Raw genomic sequence first — 17,919 nt, 5'->3', positions numbered from 1 at the left:
TTAAACAGCCACACAGACCAGCCCCTCCTCTCTGGTGCTCCGTGACTCTGTGTTCTGTGTGAGCTCAGCCTCGTAGTCTAACAGGCTGAGACAGCAGCGATGGCTTCTCTCTCTCCCTCTTGCTCCGAGTGGCTCATGTTCACTGACTCCTCCGCCTCCATTAACAGTAGAGCTACATGTGATAAATGTGGTGTGTTGGTAGCGATGGAGGCGAGAGGCTCAGCGACCTAGAAGCTCCGTTAGCTGTAGTTAGCTTAGCCGCGGAGCCACCTAGCTTAGCTATGATGGTCGGCTGCAGAGCTGGTCGCAGATTCGTCATTTTCACAAAGCGCCTGTGTGTGAAGTGCGGTGATCTACTGAAGGTTTCGCTGACATAAAAATCATACAGAAACCCTTCACGAGTTCATGTGTCCGTGTCAGCATCACGTTGAGACAGCAATATATATTAAATGGTAAAAAAAAAAAAAAAAAAAACAGTACAAAAATCTAGACCGGTATTCGAAACAGCGACCAGGAGCACTATTAGCTTCTGGCCTGATGACGAACTCATGACGTCACCGAGCCGCTGAAATCTTTGCGCACGATAGATAAATGTCTCGTTCTTTGCTTTGTCAGCTGTATGTCACCAGATGTGCTTTCAGGTAACGCCCATGTCATCTGGTGAGAGTCCCAACACAGAATAAACGCATGTTTACTTAATACCAGGCTTCACAATCTGAGGCTCCTCTTCATAGGAGACACAGGGAGTTCTGAAGAACACACACGTGTGACCAGCTCCAAGCAAAGTGCTTGTGTTTGACGCTGGTGATCATTACAACGCGCACACACCACACAAGTGTCACATGTAAACATCCCTCACAACAACAAGAAGGAAGCTCGAGCAGTGTTTTTATGAGTAAAGTTGGTGAACGTGCTTCTAATGGACGTGTGAAGCTTCACGTGTCCTCCTGTCGCTGCTGGTTAAAGTCAGCAGACGTGATTTTAAAACACATGTGTAACGAGGCAAATCTGAAAAACGAATTTAACGTCTTCATTGTCGAACAACGTGTTGTGTATTTCTTCTCTTTAATCAGATGGCTGCGTGCTTTGTTGGTGCTGTGTCAGTCAAACGAGTAAATAAAGTTCCCTGTGTAACTATGGCAACACTGACAAATTATAATCGTGATAAATAATAATAATAAAACTATTTATATTTTGTTGTATTTTCACAAACAATGTGGTGTGTGATACAAGCCATTGAGGACTAGGGCTGCACCTAACGACTATTCTGATAGTCGATTAGTCACCGATTATTGAAACGATTAATCGACTAATCGGATTATGAATGACACAAATTCTCAATTGCTCTTATTTAGCAAACAGCTTTTAAATTTAGCTTGAGGTTGTTCGAGGCATGTGATGACTGAAAATAAAGGCAATAAAGATCGATACTTCATTCAAAAAAAATGTATTTTAATAAACTTTGTTGCATATAAGGGTACTGTTGACCCAAAGGCAAAGACAAATCAAGTTTTTGTCCATTTAAAAGCAAGGACATGCAAAGTGCTAATAAAACAAATAAATTAAAAGTCAAGTATTCATTTTTCCTGTTAACAAAAATGACGGAAAGTAACAGCAATAAAAACATCAACAAGCAAAACTACAGTCTTCTACTGACTAAATAATTGTGATTTAAAAAAAGACGTTTGTCAGGCAATAGGATAACATAACGCTTTTAAACTCGTTAATAAAAAGTTTAAACCATATTTTTGTACTGGATTCTACAATCCTGCACACGGGTATATACGTGTATATATAACATCTGACAGAGGCGAGTCCGCATCGTCTCCGTTACGATGTCACACGTGACTCCTCCTCCTCTCATGGGCGTGTCCTGCTTCCATGGAGAGCAGGTCCTCTGCACAGATACTGCAGGTAGTTTTTTTTTCGGGCTGTTACGGGTGAAGTTCTCGCGAACTTTTTACTTTCGGGTGCGCGATGCTGCTGCAGCGGAGGACGCCATCGGACCGTGTTTTGACGCTAATGCACATGCGTGACTTTCAGAGATAGGAAGGAAGCGAGATGGCTCACTCCTCAGCTGCTTCCATCAGCACCTCCGGTAAAACGACGTTTAGTTCAACTGCACGGCACGAAAAACACGTGCTATGACGTCACCAACGAATCATCGACGAGTAAATTCGTCGGCGACTATTCCTGTCATCGATTTTTGTCGACGACGTCGACTAATCGTTGCACCCCTATTGTGGACGCTTCATGAAACATCATTAAAAATAAAGTGCATATTTTTAATGATGTTTCATTAAGCGTCCACAATTGCTTGTTTCACCACATCACATTGACTTTAACCAGCAGCGACAGGAGGACACGTGAAGCTTCACACGTCCATTAGAAGCAGGTTCACCAACTTTACTCATAAAAACACCGCTGGAACTTCCTCCTTGTTGTTGTGAGGCGATGTTTACATGTGACACTTGTGTGGTGTGTGTGTGTTGTAATGATCACCAGCATCAAACACAAGCACTTTACGTGGAGCTGGTCACGCGTGTGTGTTCTTCAGAACTCCCTGTGTCTCCTATGAAGAGGAGCATCAGATTGTAAAGCCTGGTATTAAGTATATATACGTTTATTCTGTGTTGGGACTCTCACCAGATGACATGGGTGTTACCTGAAAGCACATCTGGTGACATACAGCTGACAAAGCAAAGAACGAGACATTTATCTATCGCGCGCAAAGATTTCCGCGGCTCGGTGACGTAATGAGTTCTTCATCAGGCCAGAAGCTAATAGTTCTTCGACTCGCTGTTTCGAGTCCCGGTCAAGGTTTCTGTACTAATTTCTTTTTTTAACAATTTAATTTATATTGCTGTCTCAACGTGATGCTGACACGGACACATGAACTCGTGAAGGGTTTCTGTATGATTTTTATTTCAGCGAGACCTTCAGTAGATCACCGCGCTTCACACACAGGCGCTTTGTGAAAATTATGAATCTGCGACCAGCTCTGCAGCCGACCATCAACATCTGGAAAAAGGTAAACATATCGCCAGTTGATATGGCCGCCAGTTAAACTGGAACACCGGGGCATCGAATCCAAACTGAAGCTGCTGGCTGAAACTAAACGTAAATACAGTAAAATCATAATTCATGTCAGCAGCAACGACTCCTGGCTTCGCATGTCGGAGGTCACTGAAGTTCATGTTGAGTCCTTGTGTGCTTTTGCAGAACTGATGTCGGACACAGTAGTTTCCTCTGGCCCTCTCCCTAACACAACAGGTGAGGACATGTTGAGCCGCATGTTGTCTTTTACCCGCTGCCTGTCCAGGTGCTGTCCTGTAAACGGTTCCGGGGTTTGTAGATAATTTGCAAACTTTTTGTAGGAAACCTGGTCTTGTTAGGAGAGACGCGTTCATCCCACTTGGGATGGAGCAGCTCTGTTATCTAGGAATATTACTAAGTCTATCACATGACAACCCAGAGCTGGGACCAGGAAGCAGAGCTGCAGTGCTACACACTTCTCTGCTCCCTCTGGATCAGTCACACAACCACATAGAGATTGTGTCTGTCCACCATTAGATTCAATTATTTAAATTAAACAATAACAGAGCGAGAACTCCACACAGAAATCTAATACAAATTAACACAACCTCTGGAACAACGCAGGAAACTAAGACTTTTAAATGTGGTCTTTTTAAAAATTAGATCACTGTCATCAAAAGCTATTTTAGTTAAGGAACTAGTCTCAGATTACAACATAGATTTATTGTCCCTCACTGAGACGTGGCTGCATCCTGATGAATATGTCAGTCTAAATTAATCTACTCCCCCCCCCAGTCATATAAACTCACACGTTCCCAGAGAATTCGGCCGAGGAGGTGGAGTTGCTGCTATTTTTAACTCCAGTTTATCAATTAATCCTAAACCTGAACTCAGCTACAACTCATTTGAATGTCTTGTTCTTAGTCTTCTACACCAATCCAGGAAACACCAACAGCCAATCATATCTGCTGTAGTTTACCGTGCTCCTGAGGCTTATACTGAATTTTTAACAGAATTCCCTGAGTTTTTATCAAACCTAGTCCGGGGGTTTCCGGTTTGGTCTCATTTGATTATTTATTTTGTTATCTTCATGGCGTATTTGTTCATTTAAATTATATGTTTTTACTGCAAATTGAAGGGCAAGTCTGTCAAAAAAGACCAATGTATTCATATTGTAACCATATTTGGAAGCTGATTGAAAATATTCCTTAATAGGTTGTAAGTGACTTTGAGTATATTCCTGTTTGTGCTGTCTCTGACTATGATGAGAAAAAGTTTGAGTGTTTTTACCGCAGAATAACTGAGAAAATTAAAGAGCAAGTCTGTGAAAAAGGACCAATGTATATATAATGTCGATGACACTCACAGGTGGTCTTCTATCATGTTGAGGTGGAATGAGTCTGTGAAAACAGGAGGTTTCTTCTCAATTTTAATATGGATATTGCATAGTCAGAGACTCTACGAACAGGAATCCACTGGAAATTACTCGTAACCTAGCAAGGAATATCTATAAAATTCATCCAAACATGTATATTGGGCCACTTTCACAGATTTGCCCTTTCATTTCCTCAGTTATTCTACAGTAAAAATATACAATAATGTATCTCAGCATAGTCAGAGACACCACTAACAGGAATACATTGGAAATGACTCATAACCTCTCAAGGAATATTTTTAATCAGCTTCCAAATATGGTTACATTATGAATACATTGTTTTGTTTTTACAGACTTGCCCTTTAATTTGCAGTCTGGATACATGATAATTGACATGAGCAAATACGCCATGAAGATTTTAAAAAAAAATTCAATGAAATATAGTTGTGTTTTTCGTAATGTTTGGGCGTTTCAACTAAACATGCTGTTTTACCGTAAAGCCACAAGGAGACTCGCAACAAAAACCCGAGGGGCGGCTGGCTTCACACATGACAGCTCACTTTACTGCAGTCGGCTGCTCCACCTCTCACCTGAATAATGAGGAGGATTTGATGATGTTGTGACGAGTCTGTGCAGAAAACCTGCTGCTGTGTTGCTCATGTCTGAAACAGAAAGTCTGGACACATTTCTCTAAGTTTTAGCCACAGGTCTTGTCTGAAAGCAGCTTAACCAACTAACTAACATCCCCTCGCCCTGTTCTCCTCTGTTAGTGACCTAATTGGTTTATTATCCTCAAAATGAAAAACTTTTTACCAGAAACCCTTTGTGTGATGCTGCTTCCTCTACGATCTGCGTCGTGTCGTTGCATTTTTGTTTTTGTTTGTCCTAAATGTGAGAACATCCGGTCTCGCTTTGGTTCAATCAAGTATTTATTAAGAAGCAATGAAAAGGTATAAAAAGTTACTGCTAAGCAATGGGCACCCAAAGCACACCCCCGGCCCTCTAGCGGCACTGGACGGTCACGAGTGGCGCCGCACGGACGGCGGTTGATATATCTTATAACAGAAGTTATAACAGAATTGGTCAACAACGAGGGGAAGTCTTCCACGGTTCTTCCTCGATGGTGCTCAGGCGTAGTACCTCCCTCTTGGTACTGGAATAAGGATATGACGAGCAGCCGCTCCCAATCTCGCTCCTCCTCTGATAGTGGCTGGGCAAAATCTTCAGTTCATGACAGTTTATAAAAAAAGGTACAAACAAGCCTTGACTCAGCTGACTCCTTGTGGGTTGATGTTGTTGTTCATTGGAGTCAGAATATTGTTCTGTTTGTGTTGACATTTGCATCCTCCAAACCAAAACAACGCCTGCCCCCAAACTCCTGCTTTATTGTTAAGAGTACAGTTCCATAAATATCTTCACAGACACAAAGAAGATACAATTTAAAATACCAACAGTCTTAACACCAACTGTAAACGACCTCAACATCTCTACTTCCTGAATGTGATCGTTCAAACATCACAACAGTCGACATTAAACGACAAAACACAAGTTTTTCAAAACACTTCAGGAAACTGAAATGATAAACGTGTGTATTTGTGTATTTGTGTTTCAGTGTGTCCTGCAGACGTCCAGCAACTGATGTTGATTAAAGAAGAGGTTCCCTCTGAGCAGCAGCAGTGGAGCCCCCTTGTGGACAAGGAGGACCCAGAGCCCCCCCACATTAAAGAGGAACAGGAGGATCCAGAGCCCCCCCACATTAAAGAGGAACAGGAGGATCCAGAGCCCCCCCACATTAAAGAGGAACAGGAGGATCCAGAGCCCCCCCACATTAAAGAGGAACAGGAGGATCCAGAGCCCCCCCACATTAAAGAGGTACAGGAGGACCCAGAGCCCCCCCACATTAAAGAGGAACAGGAGGAGACAGAGCCCCCCCACATTAAAGAGGAACAGGAGGAACCGTGGACCAATCAGGATGGACAGCAGCTTCAAGGACTGGAGGAGGCTGATATCAAGTTCACATTGACTCCTGTCGCTGTAAAGAGTGAAGAAGATGAAGAGAAACTTAAATCGTCAACACTTCATCCGAGTGAGAGGAAGGAGAACAGAGCGGACTGTGGAGGACCAGAACCAGCCAGGACCTCAGGACCTGATGGACGTTTACAACCAGGTCCTGAGGACAAGGCTGAAGACTCTTCTGAGACTGAAGTCAGTGAGGATGATTGGATGGAGACCAGGGAAACTCAAACTGGTTTAAATACGAGAAATAACAAACAGCCTCTAAGTGAAATGGGATGTGAGACAGAAAAAAAAACGTTTAGTTGTTCTGAGTGTGGTAAAAGATTTAGCAAAAGGAGCGAACTTAACAGACATACTAGGAGTCATACAGGAGAGAAACCGTTCAGTTGCTCTGAGTGTGGTAAAAGATTTAGTGAAAGGGCGAATCTAAATATACATATGAGGATTCATACAGGAGAGAAACCGTTTAGTTGCTCTGAGTGTGGTAAAAGATTTAGCAAAGGGAGCGATCTTAACAGACATATGATGATTCATACAGGAGAGAAACCGTTCAGTTGCTCTGAGTGTGGTAAAAGATTTAGTGAAAGGGCGAATCTAGATATGCATACGAGGATTCATACAGGAGAGAAACCGTTTAGTTGCTCTGAGTGTGGCAAAAGATTTAGTCGAATGGGCAGTCTAAATACACATAAGAAGACTCATACAGGAGAGAAACCGTTTAGTTGCTCTGAGTGTGGTAAAAGATTTAGCAAAAGGAGTGATCTTAACAGACATATGATGATTCATACAGGAGAGAAACCGTTCAGTTGCTCTGAGTGTGGTAAAAGATTTATTGAAAGGGCGAGTTTAAATACACATATGAGGATTCATACAGGAGAGAAACCGTTTAGTTGCTCTGAGTGTGGGAAAAGATTTTGTCAAAGTTGCGGTCTAAATAGACATAAGAAGACTCATACAGGAGAGAAACCGTTTAGTTGCTCTGAGTGTGGTAACAGATTTAGCCGTAAGTCCCATCTAAATACACATATGAGGAGTCATACAGGAGAGTAACCGTTCAGTTGATCTGAGTGGTAAAAGATTTAAGATCCAGTCCTAGTGTACAAGACGTGAGGATTCATAAAGGAGAGAAGTGAATCAGTTTCCACCCTTGCAACAAAGTTTTGTAAGGACATATCAGCAGTTACTTATATATATTTTTTCAATGTTCACTGTTTTAAATAGACTATTAACAGTTTTTATGTCCCTAGAAAACATAACTCATGAATAACACGAAAGATTGTGTTTATATATCTTGTTTCTACTGATTTCTACATAATGTATCTATTTTTCATAATGTCCTTCATGTCATTTTAAGGTTAAAGTGTGTTCCTTGCACAGAATGAATGTGTTTTCTGTTGGGGAAGAGTCCAGAGCGCTGGCCGAAGTTTAGACCAAGGGTCGTAAAACGAGGCCTACACGCGATGCTGAGACCAGCTCTAGAGTTTTCCTGGTGGTTGGAGAGCCCCAGCAGGCCCAGGAGAAACCCCACTGTGTTCGTAGACGCCCACTGAGGGCTAAACCCCACCCCCTGAGAGTTGAACACTGACATTCCATTGGCTGAACCCCATAGCCCACTCCTCGAGGAGGCTGGAACCTCTCAGGTCGATAAAACTGCTGAACCGCTGCTTTTTCCCTGCTCTGACGACTTCAACAAGACCTGTCCAGGTCCCTCCATACGACCCAGTAGCTAACGGGAGCAATTATACAGACGTTTTTTTTTTTCATCTTTCTTTTCTGTTTCTATTTTAAGTCGACGTTTTATTTTGGTATAGACCATTTTTTTTGTAACTTTAACTTGAAAAGATCGGCACAGGAAGTTCACTCGCAGGCCGAGCTCACAGACTTTCTTTTCCACACGATCTACAAACGGCTCCAAACAGCCGTTCATCCCTGCAGAAGAACGAAGTTCATTCCGTTGAGGAGCAAGAAGAATCCGCTCTTGTTCGGCCCAGCGCTGATCTCCGTTGTCCAGAGACGAACCAGCGAAACAGAGCTTGAGAGGCCACGCATCATTCACTGGACTTCCGGGAAAATCCCGCCAAACGAGAATGCAACGCTGCGAGGGTTACAGTAAGAGGCTTTATTGTCTGGGGAGAGACTAGTTTTAATACCTAGTGTGTATTTATTTGAGTATGTTTATTTAAGACCTCAGCGCCTATTTTTAGCCCGTGTAAGCGCGCGGTAAGAAACTGTCACTTCCTGTTTCTGTGTCACGACCCTGTCGACTTTCTTGACGTACCTTCGCACCGCGACGAAGCGTCTCCGGCCGCATTGTTATCGACGACCAAGTTTGCAGAGACTTTAACGATCAAAAGATCAGTACACAACGTCCGCTTGGGAACTGAGAGGTAAAGTCGATGTAAAATTGTCTCTGGCGTGTTTTCTGATAATTCCTTGCATGTTTCTATCTCTCTCACTCTCTCTCTCTCTTTTCTCCTAAACCTGCTTACACACACGTTCCAATCTGCATTCACACATTTCACGTTACATAGATAAATCTAGACTTATCGACGCCATTCGGCGCCAAAACCACGCAGAGATAAGAATGTCTTTGTCTGAAAATTCCTTTGTGTAACTCACGTGGCCTACGGCCATTTTGACTTTGGCCTCATGTTGTCATTAACATAGGCCTCCATTTTGAATAACGTGAATGTACCAACATCTTGATTTCGACCAGATTACGTCACCACGTGACTGCGTCATTACCTCATTGCCGCTCCCCCCCTCTCACACACACACACACACACACACATAGACACACACACACACAAATAGATATACAATCACTATTACATGTGTGTTCTAAATTGTAATAAGTGCTGCTACTGCTACTGTTGTTATCTGTGAAATAGTAAAGAATTTTGTTAAATGAAGAATCATTGAATAACATTAACTTTATTTCCCTTTTTAATAAATCCTTTTGTAATTAAAGTATCTGTATCTTGTGATTATTTGTGCATATGTATGTGAATACAGCTGGATTATGATAGCCTGTGCTTGAACTTAAAACCCTCCATTGTTTATTATTTAATCATTAATACTAAATATTGAGATTATTAATTTAACTTTTATAAACTGAGACTGATCCTTACAGATTGAATGTTGGTCCCTGTAGCCAGGGTGGTCACCCGTCGATAAATAATAATTACAGCTTATATTATTCTTAATTGATAATTTTATTGTTTTCATTAATGATTTAACTATTCTTAATTGATAACCCTATCATTTCTAATTGATTATTTTCATTATTCTTAATTCATTGATTTATCATTTTCAAAATTAGTAATAAATAAGTTTCATTATTTTTAATAATCATATTTCTTGATTATTCATAATTAGAAAGGCTGTTAACGCCTGGAAACCTTAACGCGTTAATTTTTTTTAAACGCAAATTAATCACATCACCAAGTTTGATAACAGTGTCCTACGCTAGTCCTCCAGGGCGGATGTTTACCTGCCTGTGGGTGAAGAAGTAGCGAAGTGATGAGTAAGGAGACGGACCCCGGTGGGCTTAACGACTAAGCTAACTACTGCTATCGCTAAATGGGTCGCAACAGACTGCAGACCCATCAACATCGTTGAAGACAAGGGGCTTCGAGACATTATCCAGATCGCCTCCGGGGACTCATCCTACAAAACGCCTTTGAGGGGAACTATTGTCACAAGAATCCATGAACTGGAAGTGAAAAGGAAAACGAAAGTGGAGCAGCTGGCACGAGCTTCATTTATTGCACTGACAGGAGACCACTGGACATCAGTAAGCAACCATAACTACCTCGGCATAACAGCTCATCTATTAGATGATAATTGGCAGCTGCACTCGTTTGCGTTAGGTGTAGTGAAAACAGAGGAGAGGCATTTCGCCGAAACATGCGCTCGCCAGTTTCTTGACGTTGCTAAAGAGTGGGGGATAACGGACAGGGTCATCACTATTGGAACAGATAGTGCTCGTAATATGGTAGCGGCAGCCAGGAGTCTACCAGTCGAGCATATGCCTTGTGTAGCGCACATTATACAGCGGACGATCACAGTGTCTCTCCGTGACAGCGGGTTTGATGGTGCATTAGCCAAGTGCCGTAAAATAGTCTGACATTTTAAACACAGTCCTGCAAACACAGCAGAGCTGAAAGTTCAGCAAGCTTCCCATGGACAGACAGAGGAGTCACTCATCCAGGATGTAGAATTCATCCAGAATTCAACACTGGAGATGATAAAGCGTATCCAGCACAACAAAGCCACTGAAGGCAACACTTGCCCAGCAGAAGCACAACTTGGCCACGATAACCTCAGCTGAATATGACAGGCTAGCAAATTTGGAAACACTGCTGAAGCCATGCAGGTAAAGTGATTTTCCTAGTCTCAACTCATATATTTTCTCCAATATATTTTCTTTTAGAAATAATTTTAGGCCTGTCCACCATATGGGTGCTATGAATGAAAAAAGTAGTTTATAATTCTGTCTTGTTTGTGTGTTTGAAGGTATGTTACTGAGCTCTTGGGGGGGGGGTGACAAATATGTGTCCTGCTCTGTGGTCCTGCCTGCACTCTGCCCCCTTCTGCGTACAATGGAGATTTCAGATGTTGACCCTGCCTACATAGTGGGCTTCAGGGCTGCATTCAAAGGGGACCTGAACACACGAAAGGAGAACACAAACCTGTCATGGTTAAAGGTAGCAACCGCTCTAGATCCCAGATTCAAGGACCTCAGGTGCCTGCCCAAAGCAGAGAGGGAAGAGGTGTGGCAAAAGCTGAGTCAGATGCTGAAGGACAGAGAAACTGAATCTCAGCCCTGCAGCGATGAAATGGAACCAGAACCACCAGAGAAGAAAGTGGCTCTCCTACTGTTGGGGTCAGATTCAGAGTCTGATGAGGATGCAAATTTGAATGACAAAACTCTGGACAGGTATAGGGCAGATCCCAGTGTCAGCATAGACACATGTCCACTTCAGTGGTGGTCAGCGCACACTGGTGCCCATGGTAGGCTGGCACATCTTGCACTAAAGTACTTGGCCACACCTGCCTCAACAGTGCCATGTGAGAGACTATTTTCTTTGGCAGGCCACATTGTACAGAAGAAGAGGTCAGCTTTGTCATCTGAAAATGTCAACAAGCTAGTTTGCCCGAGTAACTGGTTAAAAGAAAAGTAGACGATGAATTGGTTGACTGAGGTTATGTCACACAACACCTTTGCACACAGTTATTGTTATTGAATTAAGTGTGTGAAAAGGACTGTTCACTTTGTTTCTTTTAAGACACTCATGACATTCAGTTTATAATTCAGCTTTCAGCCCACTCAATGTAATGTTGACTTTATTTGGGTGAAATGTTACCTCACAGTTTACAGACAAGCTGTTTATATTTACTTTGTAGCAGAAGATAACAGTTTCTCATATGCTTGTCTTCTATTTAAGTTGGCAGCTCGTTATGGATGTTGTTGGCAATGCCAAGCACTCCATGAGACTTTGTATTCATTCTAATGATGAGGCACTTTAATCAGTTAAACCTCTGTGCAGTCATAGAGTAGAGCCCAATTTCAGAGGCGTGTTTACTACAGTGGCACACAGGTGCCCGTGATGAGCAGGTTAAAAAAAAGACTGTTTGCATTTTATGGGTGTTGTTGCTCTGTGAATTAAGATATATTCTAATTGGCTGAAATGTAAAATAAAGTTTTAAAAAGCCCTAACCACTTTGTCATACATTTCTTTATTGAAACACCGTAATTGTAAATAGCAGTATTTTAATTGTGTGATTAATCATGATTAATCACAATCTATTGACGTGATTAACTTGATTCATTTTTTTAATCGATTGACAGCACTAATAATTAGCCAACGTCAAGTCTACTACTATTGCACAACAGTTCTTAACTAGTTTATATGATTTAATGTTTGTTTTAAAACAATGGTTTCTTGTTTCGTGAGATTCAATGACAGTGTGTGTTCTCCTTTATGTGTTGAATGTGTTTCCAGGAATAAAAGTCTAATAAAAAGATAATGGCGTCGTCGCCCTCCTCCTCTTTGTTCCTGTACGAACGGAGGCTGCACTGGCTACAGTTGGATTGTCTCATCACAAGACAAATTTATCAGCTTCTCACAGTCAGACATGTTTGTTTACGTTTAACGTGAAGTCAGAACTGGGCAATTTCAGGTCAGAATCTCTGACATACGAGTCGTCTGGAACGCAGCATTACACTCACACCCACGGACAGCGGAGCAATTTTATTTGTATAGCCCATATTCACAAATCACAATTTGTCTCATAGGGCTTTAACATGGTGAGACATCCTCTGTCCTTAACCCTCAGCAAGAGTCAGGAAAAAATACTAAAAACCCTTTTAACAGGTAAAAATATGTAGAAACCTCAGAGAGACACACGTGAGGATCCGTCTCCCAGAACGGACAGAAGTGCAGTAGATGTCAAGTGTAGGAAAGCATCAAGATTAAAGTTTTTACCAGCATTGATGAGGGTTAACATTTTGAAGGATAACTTCAATCCTTATGTGAACTTGAGGGAACACTGAGGCTCAAGGTAAATCTGACTGGCTACTGGTTTGTATGGCAGTACGATGAAAACCATGTGGCCCATTCAGTAGATCAGACATCAATACCTCTATGCCTTTTTAAACTAAACACTTCCTATTTTAGAACATAGGACATGTTACTTTCTGCCGTACTAATAAATGCAAACCGCCAGTTGATGTTATCGACCTTCTAAACCTATAGCAGCATAACTAAGAGCAGGTTTAAGACAAGCCTGGACCAGCTCTAACTATAAGCTTTATCAAAAAGGAAGGTTTTAAGCCTACTCTTAAACGTACAGTTGGTGTCTGCTTCCCGAACTGAAAGTGAGAGATGATTCCACAGTAGAGGGGCTTGATGGCTGAAAGCTCAGGGGTCTCATTTATAACCGTTGCGTACGCACAAAACGGGCCTGAAACGTGCGTACGCCACTTCTCACGCAAACGTTGGGATTTATAAAAACAAACTTGACGGGAAAATGTGCGTATTTCTACGCAAACTTAGACCCATGCTTACGACCGTTTTGGAGACGGGAAAACGGCGACACAGACGTGAGCTGGTGAACTGCTGCAGATTATTGATCCATTTCATAATTTGCATTGAAACTTACAGCTTAGTTTTGCTTGCGCGACGTATCTGCTCCACACGAGCCTTTTAATTTAAAAAATATAAAACAACTTAATGCAAATTAGGTTCAGATTTGATTTAACAGCCGAGTTACGGAGCCGAGTCCTTAATAGGTTTTAATAATATCTTCTAACACTGTGCGTGTATCATCAGATCACTGCAGTGAACGGGACTGTGCCGTCAGGCGCACAGAGCATCCAGAGCACCCAGTGCAACCAGTGCACAGAGCCCACTGGAGATTACTTATAAGAAATGAAGAAACTTTCCAAATAATATCCCAGAGGAGCTGAGGATCCACTGATGTGAGGGAATCCGTCCGATGCTCAAATAAATAAATACTGCTGTGACTGTGGAGCGGGGATCTGCTCGATGTGTGCACGTGAATGGAAGGACGAGGAGGAAGCGAGGGTTCAGCGATGTCTGATCTCACACATTGTGTTATGTGATCTCTGATATCACACAGTGTGTTATCCACAGCAGCAGCCGCAGAGTATCAGTGTATTTTCTTTATTAGTGACATCACTGCTGTCCCATAAAGTCGCTCTCCACCTCCACCTCACTAACAAACACCTCCAAGTCAGCCTCAGAAAGTTTCACTTCCTCTTCACATGGCTTGATGCGGTGACTCCGTCAGGACTCACGGTGGAAACCCATTGGTCAGCAGCATTATTTAATATTCGCACCGTGCTTTGCATTGACCATTTATGGTTGAAAGTGGGCGTGTGGAGGGCGGATTTGGAGGCAGATCCACGTACGAACGTTTCCAGGTGGACGGTGAACTGTTGCGTTCAGGTGAGCCTGCGCACGGTTTTATAAATTGGAATTATCTTTTGAGTACGTCATTTCCGGCTTTTGTAGGTACGTACACTTTTAGTATGAATCCTACGCACTCTTTATAAATGAGACCCCTGGCCCCTACTCTACTTTTAGAAACTTTAGGGAGCGGAGTGCTCTAGTGGGTTGATAAGGTTCTAACAGCTGAATGAATGACGGTAGATGTCAAACAGCAGGATTGTTAAATTCAGAGACAGCTGTGATGTCCCCAATCTATAAAATTTGAAGATAATTATTTTATATGTTTGTACTGGGATGGTTTGGTTCAGTCGGTCAATCTGTGTGATACTGGACTCAGTAGATCACAGATCTATATAAAACAACATAGACCATAGGGCAGTGATTCAAAACAAACATTTTTAATCTAATGAGCAATTAGCAGGTAAGGATCAACATCACGTGACGGACACAGGAAGTGAAGCGTTTGTCTTTGACGCAGTTCGCAAAATGCAACCATCACTTCAAAATGCATGTGCTCGGGCCTGTTCACTGCTGCTTTGCAGTCCTAGAAATTGTAGAAATGTAATTTAAATGTTTAATTGTGTTTGTTTTCATCTCAGTTTGAAGTTGATCTGATGTAATCCCTGGTACAAGTACCTCAAAGTAAAAATGTGGAATATGGCCAAAATGGCCACTAAATGCAAAAATTTTATTTTTCTGGGATTAATTAAAAAACATAAATGCTTCCTTTAATATGTTCTCCGAGTCAACGGAACGCCAATGAGCTGTCTAACTCCACTGCCCCATAGTCCTATTGCCCTTCTCACTTATCTTCTTTGTTATTAATTTATATTCTAGTGGGTGGGGGAGGGGGGGACCTGAAAATGCATCTTAATAGGAGGAATAAGTAACTGAATGAATTAATGAATCACTCTCCCTTTTTCCTATTTGCTATTCAACCTGATGAGTCATTTAGCTTCTCCATTCCGTGACACTGGGCCTTGTTTAATATAACACATTTCAGCTCTTTAATTATCAGTGTGACACTCAAACCTGCTTCATGTGGGTTTTTATAAACTTTTTTAATATCGCTGCAGGTGAATGAAAACTTTATTTAAGCTTCAAGATTTTCAGGAGAAAAACTCATTCGACTTTTCTCTCATCAAGCTGCTGTTTCTGCAAATTCATATTAAAGAACTAATCAATAATGTGTGTTCGGTTAAGAGTTTGTGTGTGTGTATGGTTAAGAGTGTGTGTGTGTGTGTGTGTGTGTGTGTGTGTGTGTGTGTGTGTGTGTGTGTGTGTGTGTGTGTGCGTGCGTGTGTGTGTGTGTGTGTGCAACCGGCACCTGAAGCAAGAAAACCCGTTGAAAACATACGTTTAAGTTTATTTGTTTATTTACGTAACACTCGTACAGATACATTACTGAGCATCGTTAACAAGTTACTTCTTCAAAATCCAGATTATTGTTATTGGTTCTGATATCTGTCAAGGCAACAAGATCCATAGAATCACTTCCTGTTTGTCTTCAGAGCAAAAGCATAATGTCCCTTTTGTTGTTGCTTCCTTTGAGGAAGGGACAGTTAAATCAAACTGAAAAGGATAATTTCTCAGGACTGAATATTTTGGAAACTTCGTGGATACTTTACTGTGGAAGTGGACTGAGTTGTCCAGGAGGTTGTTGGTTCAATCCCCAGCTCCTCCCACCTGAGGGCTGAAGTGTCCACGGGCAAAACAGTTGAGTTAAAGGTCTGGAACATAAACAGAATTCTCCTTCACGTCTTCCTGTCGAGGTGAAAGAACAGAGAGAGACAACAAGAGGCTTCTCTGTTGAGGTTGGGTGTTTTGATGTGATCTCAACACTAGAGGTCAGTGTGTCCTCACAAATGTCCTCATGATGTCCTCATGAGTCTCTCCAGCTGCAGTGTTCAGATCCACAGAGAGTGGGGATTTCTTATATTGATAAAGTACAGATTATATGGGGAAATAAACACTGATGCCTTTACTGAACCTATTGTGTGGGAATGGATCCAATGCGTGAAAAAATGTGATTTACATCAGATCAACTTCAAACTTCAAATTGAGATGAGTGTCATCTGTGAATGATCCGAATTATTCTTCCACCATTGGTTAAGTTCATTTTGTTGCTTATACTTTACTACTTGTTTAACAAGTACTTGTAACAGAGTATTTCTTCTTCCTCTTCGTCCTCCAGTCCAGCAGGGGTCGCTGCAGGCTCCGAGCTAGGAGTCTCTGCTTCCTGTCTTTGTCCCCTCAGAGCCTCAGAGAGGAGCAACATGGCCGCCATGCAGCTGCTGCGGGTGTTGGTACATGAGCGGATCCGCGCTGCCGCTGAAGACTTCCTGCTGCAGGTGGAGGAAGGAGGAGGAAAGCGGCTCGCGGCGGCGGGAGAGCAGATCCTCGCGGGGCTGGAGGAAACCTTGTTCGAGTCCGAGGAGCGAGTGGAGCGGACAGAGCGGTCCCAGCGGGAGGTCTGCCGCCGGAGGAGGCTGCTGGAGGCCGCGATGCAGCCCGTAGTCCGGCTGCACAGAGCAGGTCAGTCCCGGGAGCAGGGGGGGGGATTCATGTTGTGGAGGGCCGCACCAACAGGCTGAACTCAATTCTACTCGTATTCATTTGATAAGCTTCTCCTGGTCAAAGTAAACGTTATGATTACGTCATTACGGTAAGCGTGCTGCGTCATTTCCTGTTTACCAGCCGCTGCCGCTGGTCGCTCTGTGAACTAGCTCCTCTGCTAACAGCTGTTTCTCTGCATCACTCCGGCTACAATCACCGGTCTGTAGTTAAACAGCCACACAGACCAGCCCCTCCTCTCTGGTGCTCCGTGACTCTGTGTTCTGTGTGAGCTCAGCCTCGTAGTCTAACAGGCTGAGACAGCAGCGATGGCTTCTCTCTCTCCCTCTTGCTCCGAGTGGCTCATGTTCACTGACTCCTCCGCCTCCATTAACAGTAGAGCTACATGTGATAAATGTGGTGTGTTGGTAGCGATGGAGGCGAGAGGCTCAGCGACCTAGAAGCTCCGTTAGCTGTAGTTAGCTTAGCCGCGGAGCCACCTAGCTTAGCACGTAGCTTAGCTAGCAGTCCCTCGACCTGTCCCGTGCAGCCGGGAGCCCAGGGCGGTGGGTGACGTTCCGGAGGGGGCACAGTGCTCCCCTTAAAGAGCCCACGATTAAAGAGCCACCAGCTCACGGTTCAGACAGATTCTCCAGCGACCACAGTCAGCTGCATCCCAGGGACCAGAGCCGGTGTTCCAGTTTAACTGGCGGCCAAATCAACTGGCGATATGTTTACCTTTTTCCAGATGTTGACGGTCGGCTGCAGAGCTGGTCGCAGATTCGTCATTTTCACAAAGCGCCTGTGTGTGAAGTGCGGTGATCTACTGAAGGTCTCTCTGAAATTAAAATCCTACAGAAACCCTTCACGAGTTCATGTGTCCGTGTCAGCATCACGTTGAGACAGCAATATAAATTAAATGGTTAAAAAAAAAGAAATTAGTACAGAAACCTTGAACGG

At 42.9% G+C, this 17,919-nt stretch overlaps 1 protein-coding gene across 1 annotated transcript; it reads left to right on the top strand.

Annotated features, from left to right (window-relative positions):
• Positions 1–6,462: 6,462 nt before the first annotated feature.
• Positions 6,463–8,428, top strand: LOC133015136 (gastrula zinc finger protein XlCGF17.1-like). Its single transcript, XM_061082275.1, has one exon. It carries the CDS (start codon positions 6,635–6,637, stop codon positions 7,475–7,477), a length of 843 nt encoding a protein of 280 aa, XP_060938258.1. The 5' UTR covers positions 6,463–6,634; the 3' UTR covers positions 7,478–8,428.
• Positions 8,429–17,919: the final 9,491 nt, after the last annotated feature.

This window comes from Limanda limanda, chromosome 12 (genome assembly GCF_963576545.1).
Source record: "Limanda limanda chromosome 12, fLimLim1.1, whole genome shotgun sequence".
In the NCBI taxonomy this organism is placed as follows: Eukaryota; Metazoa; Chordata; class Actinopteri; order Pleuronectiformes; family Pleuronectidae; genus Limanda; species Limanda limanda.
Note: the sequence above shows the minus strand (reverse complement) of the source record. Positions and strands in the feature narration are given on the sequence as shown.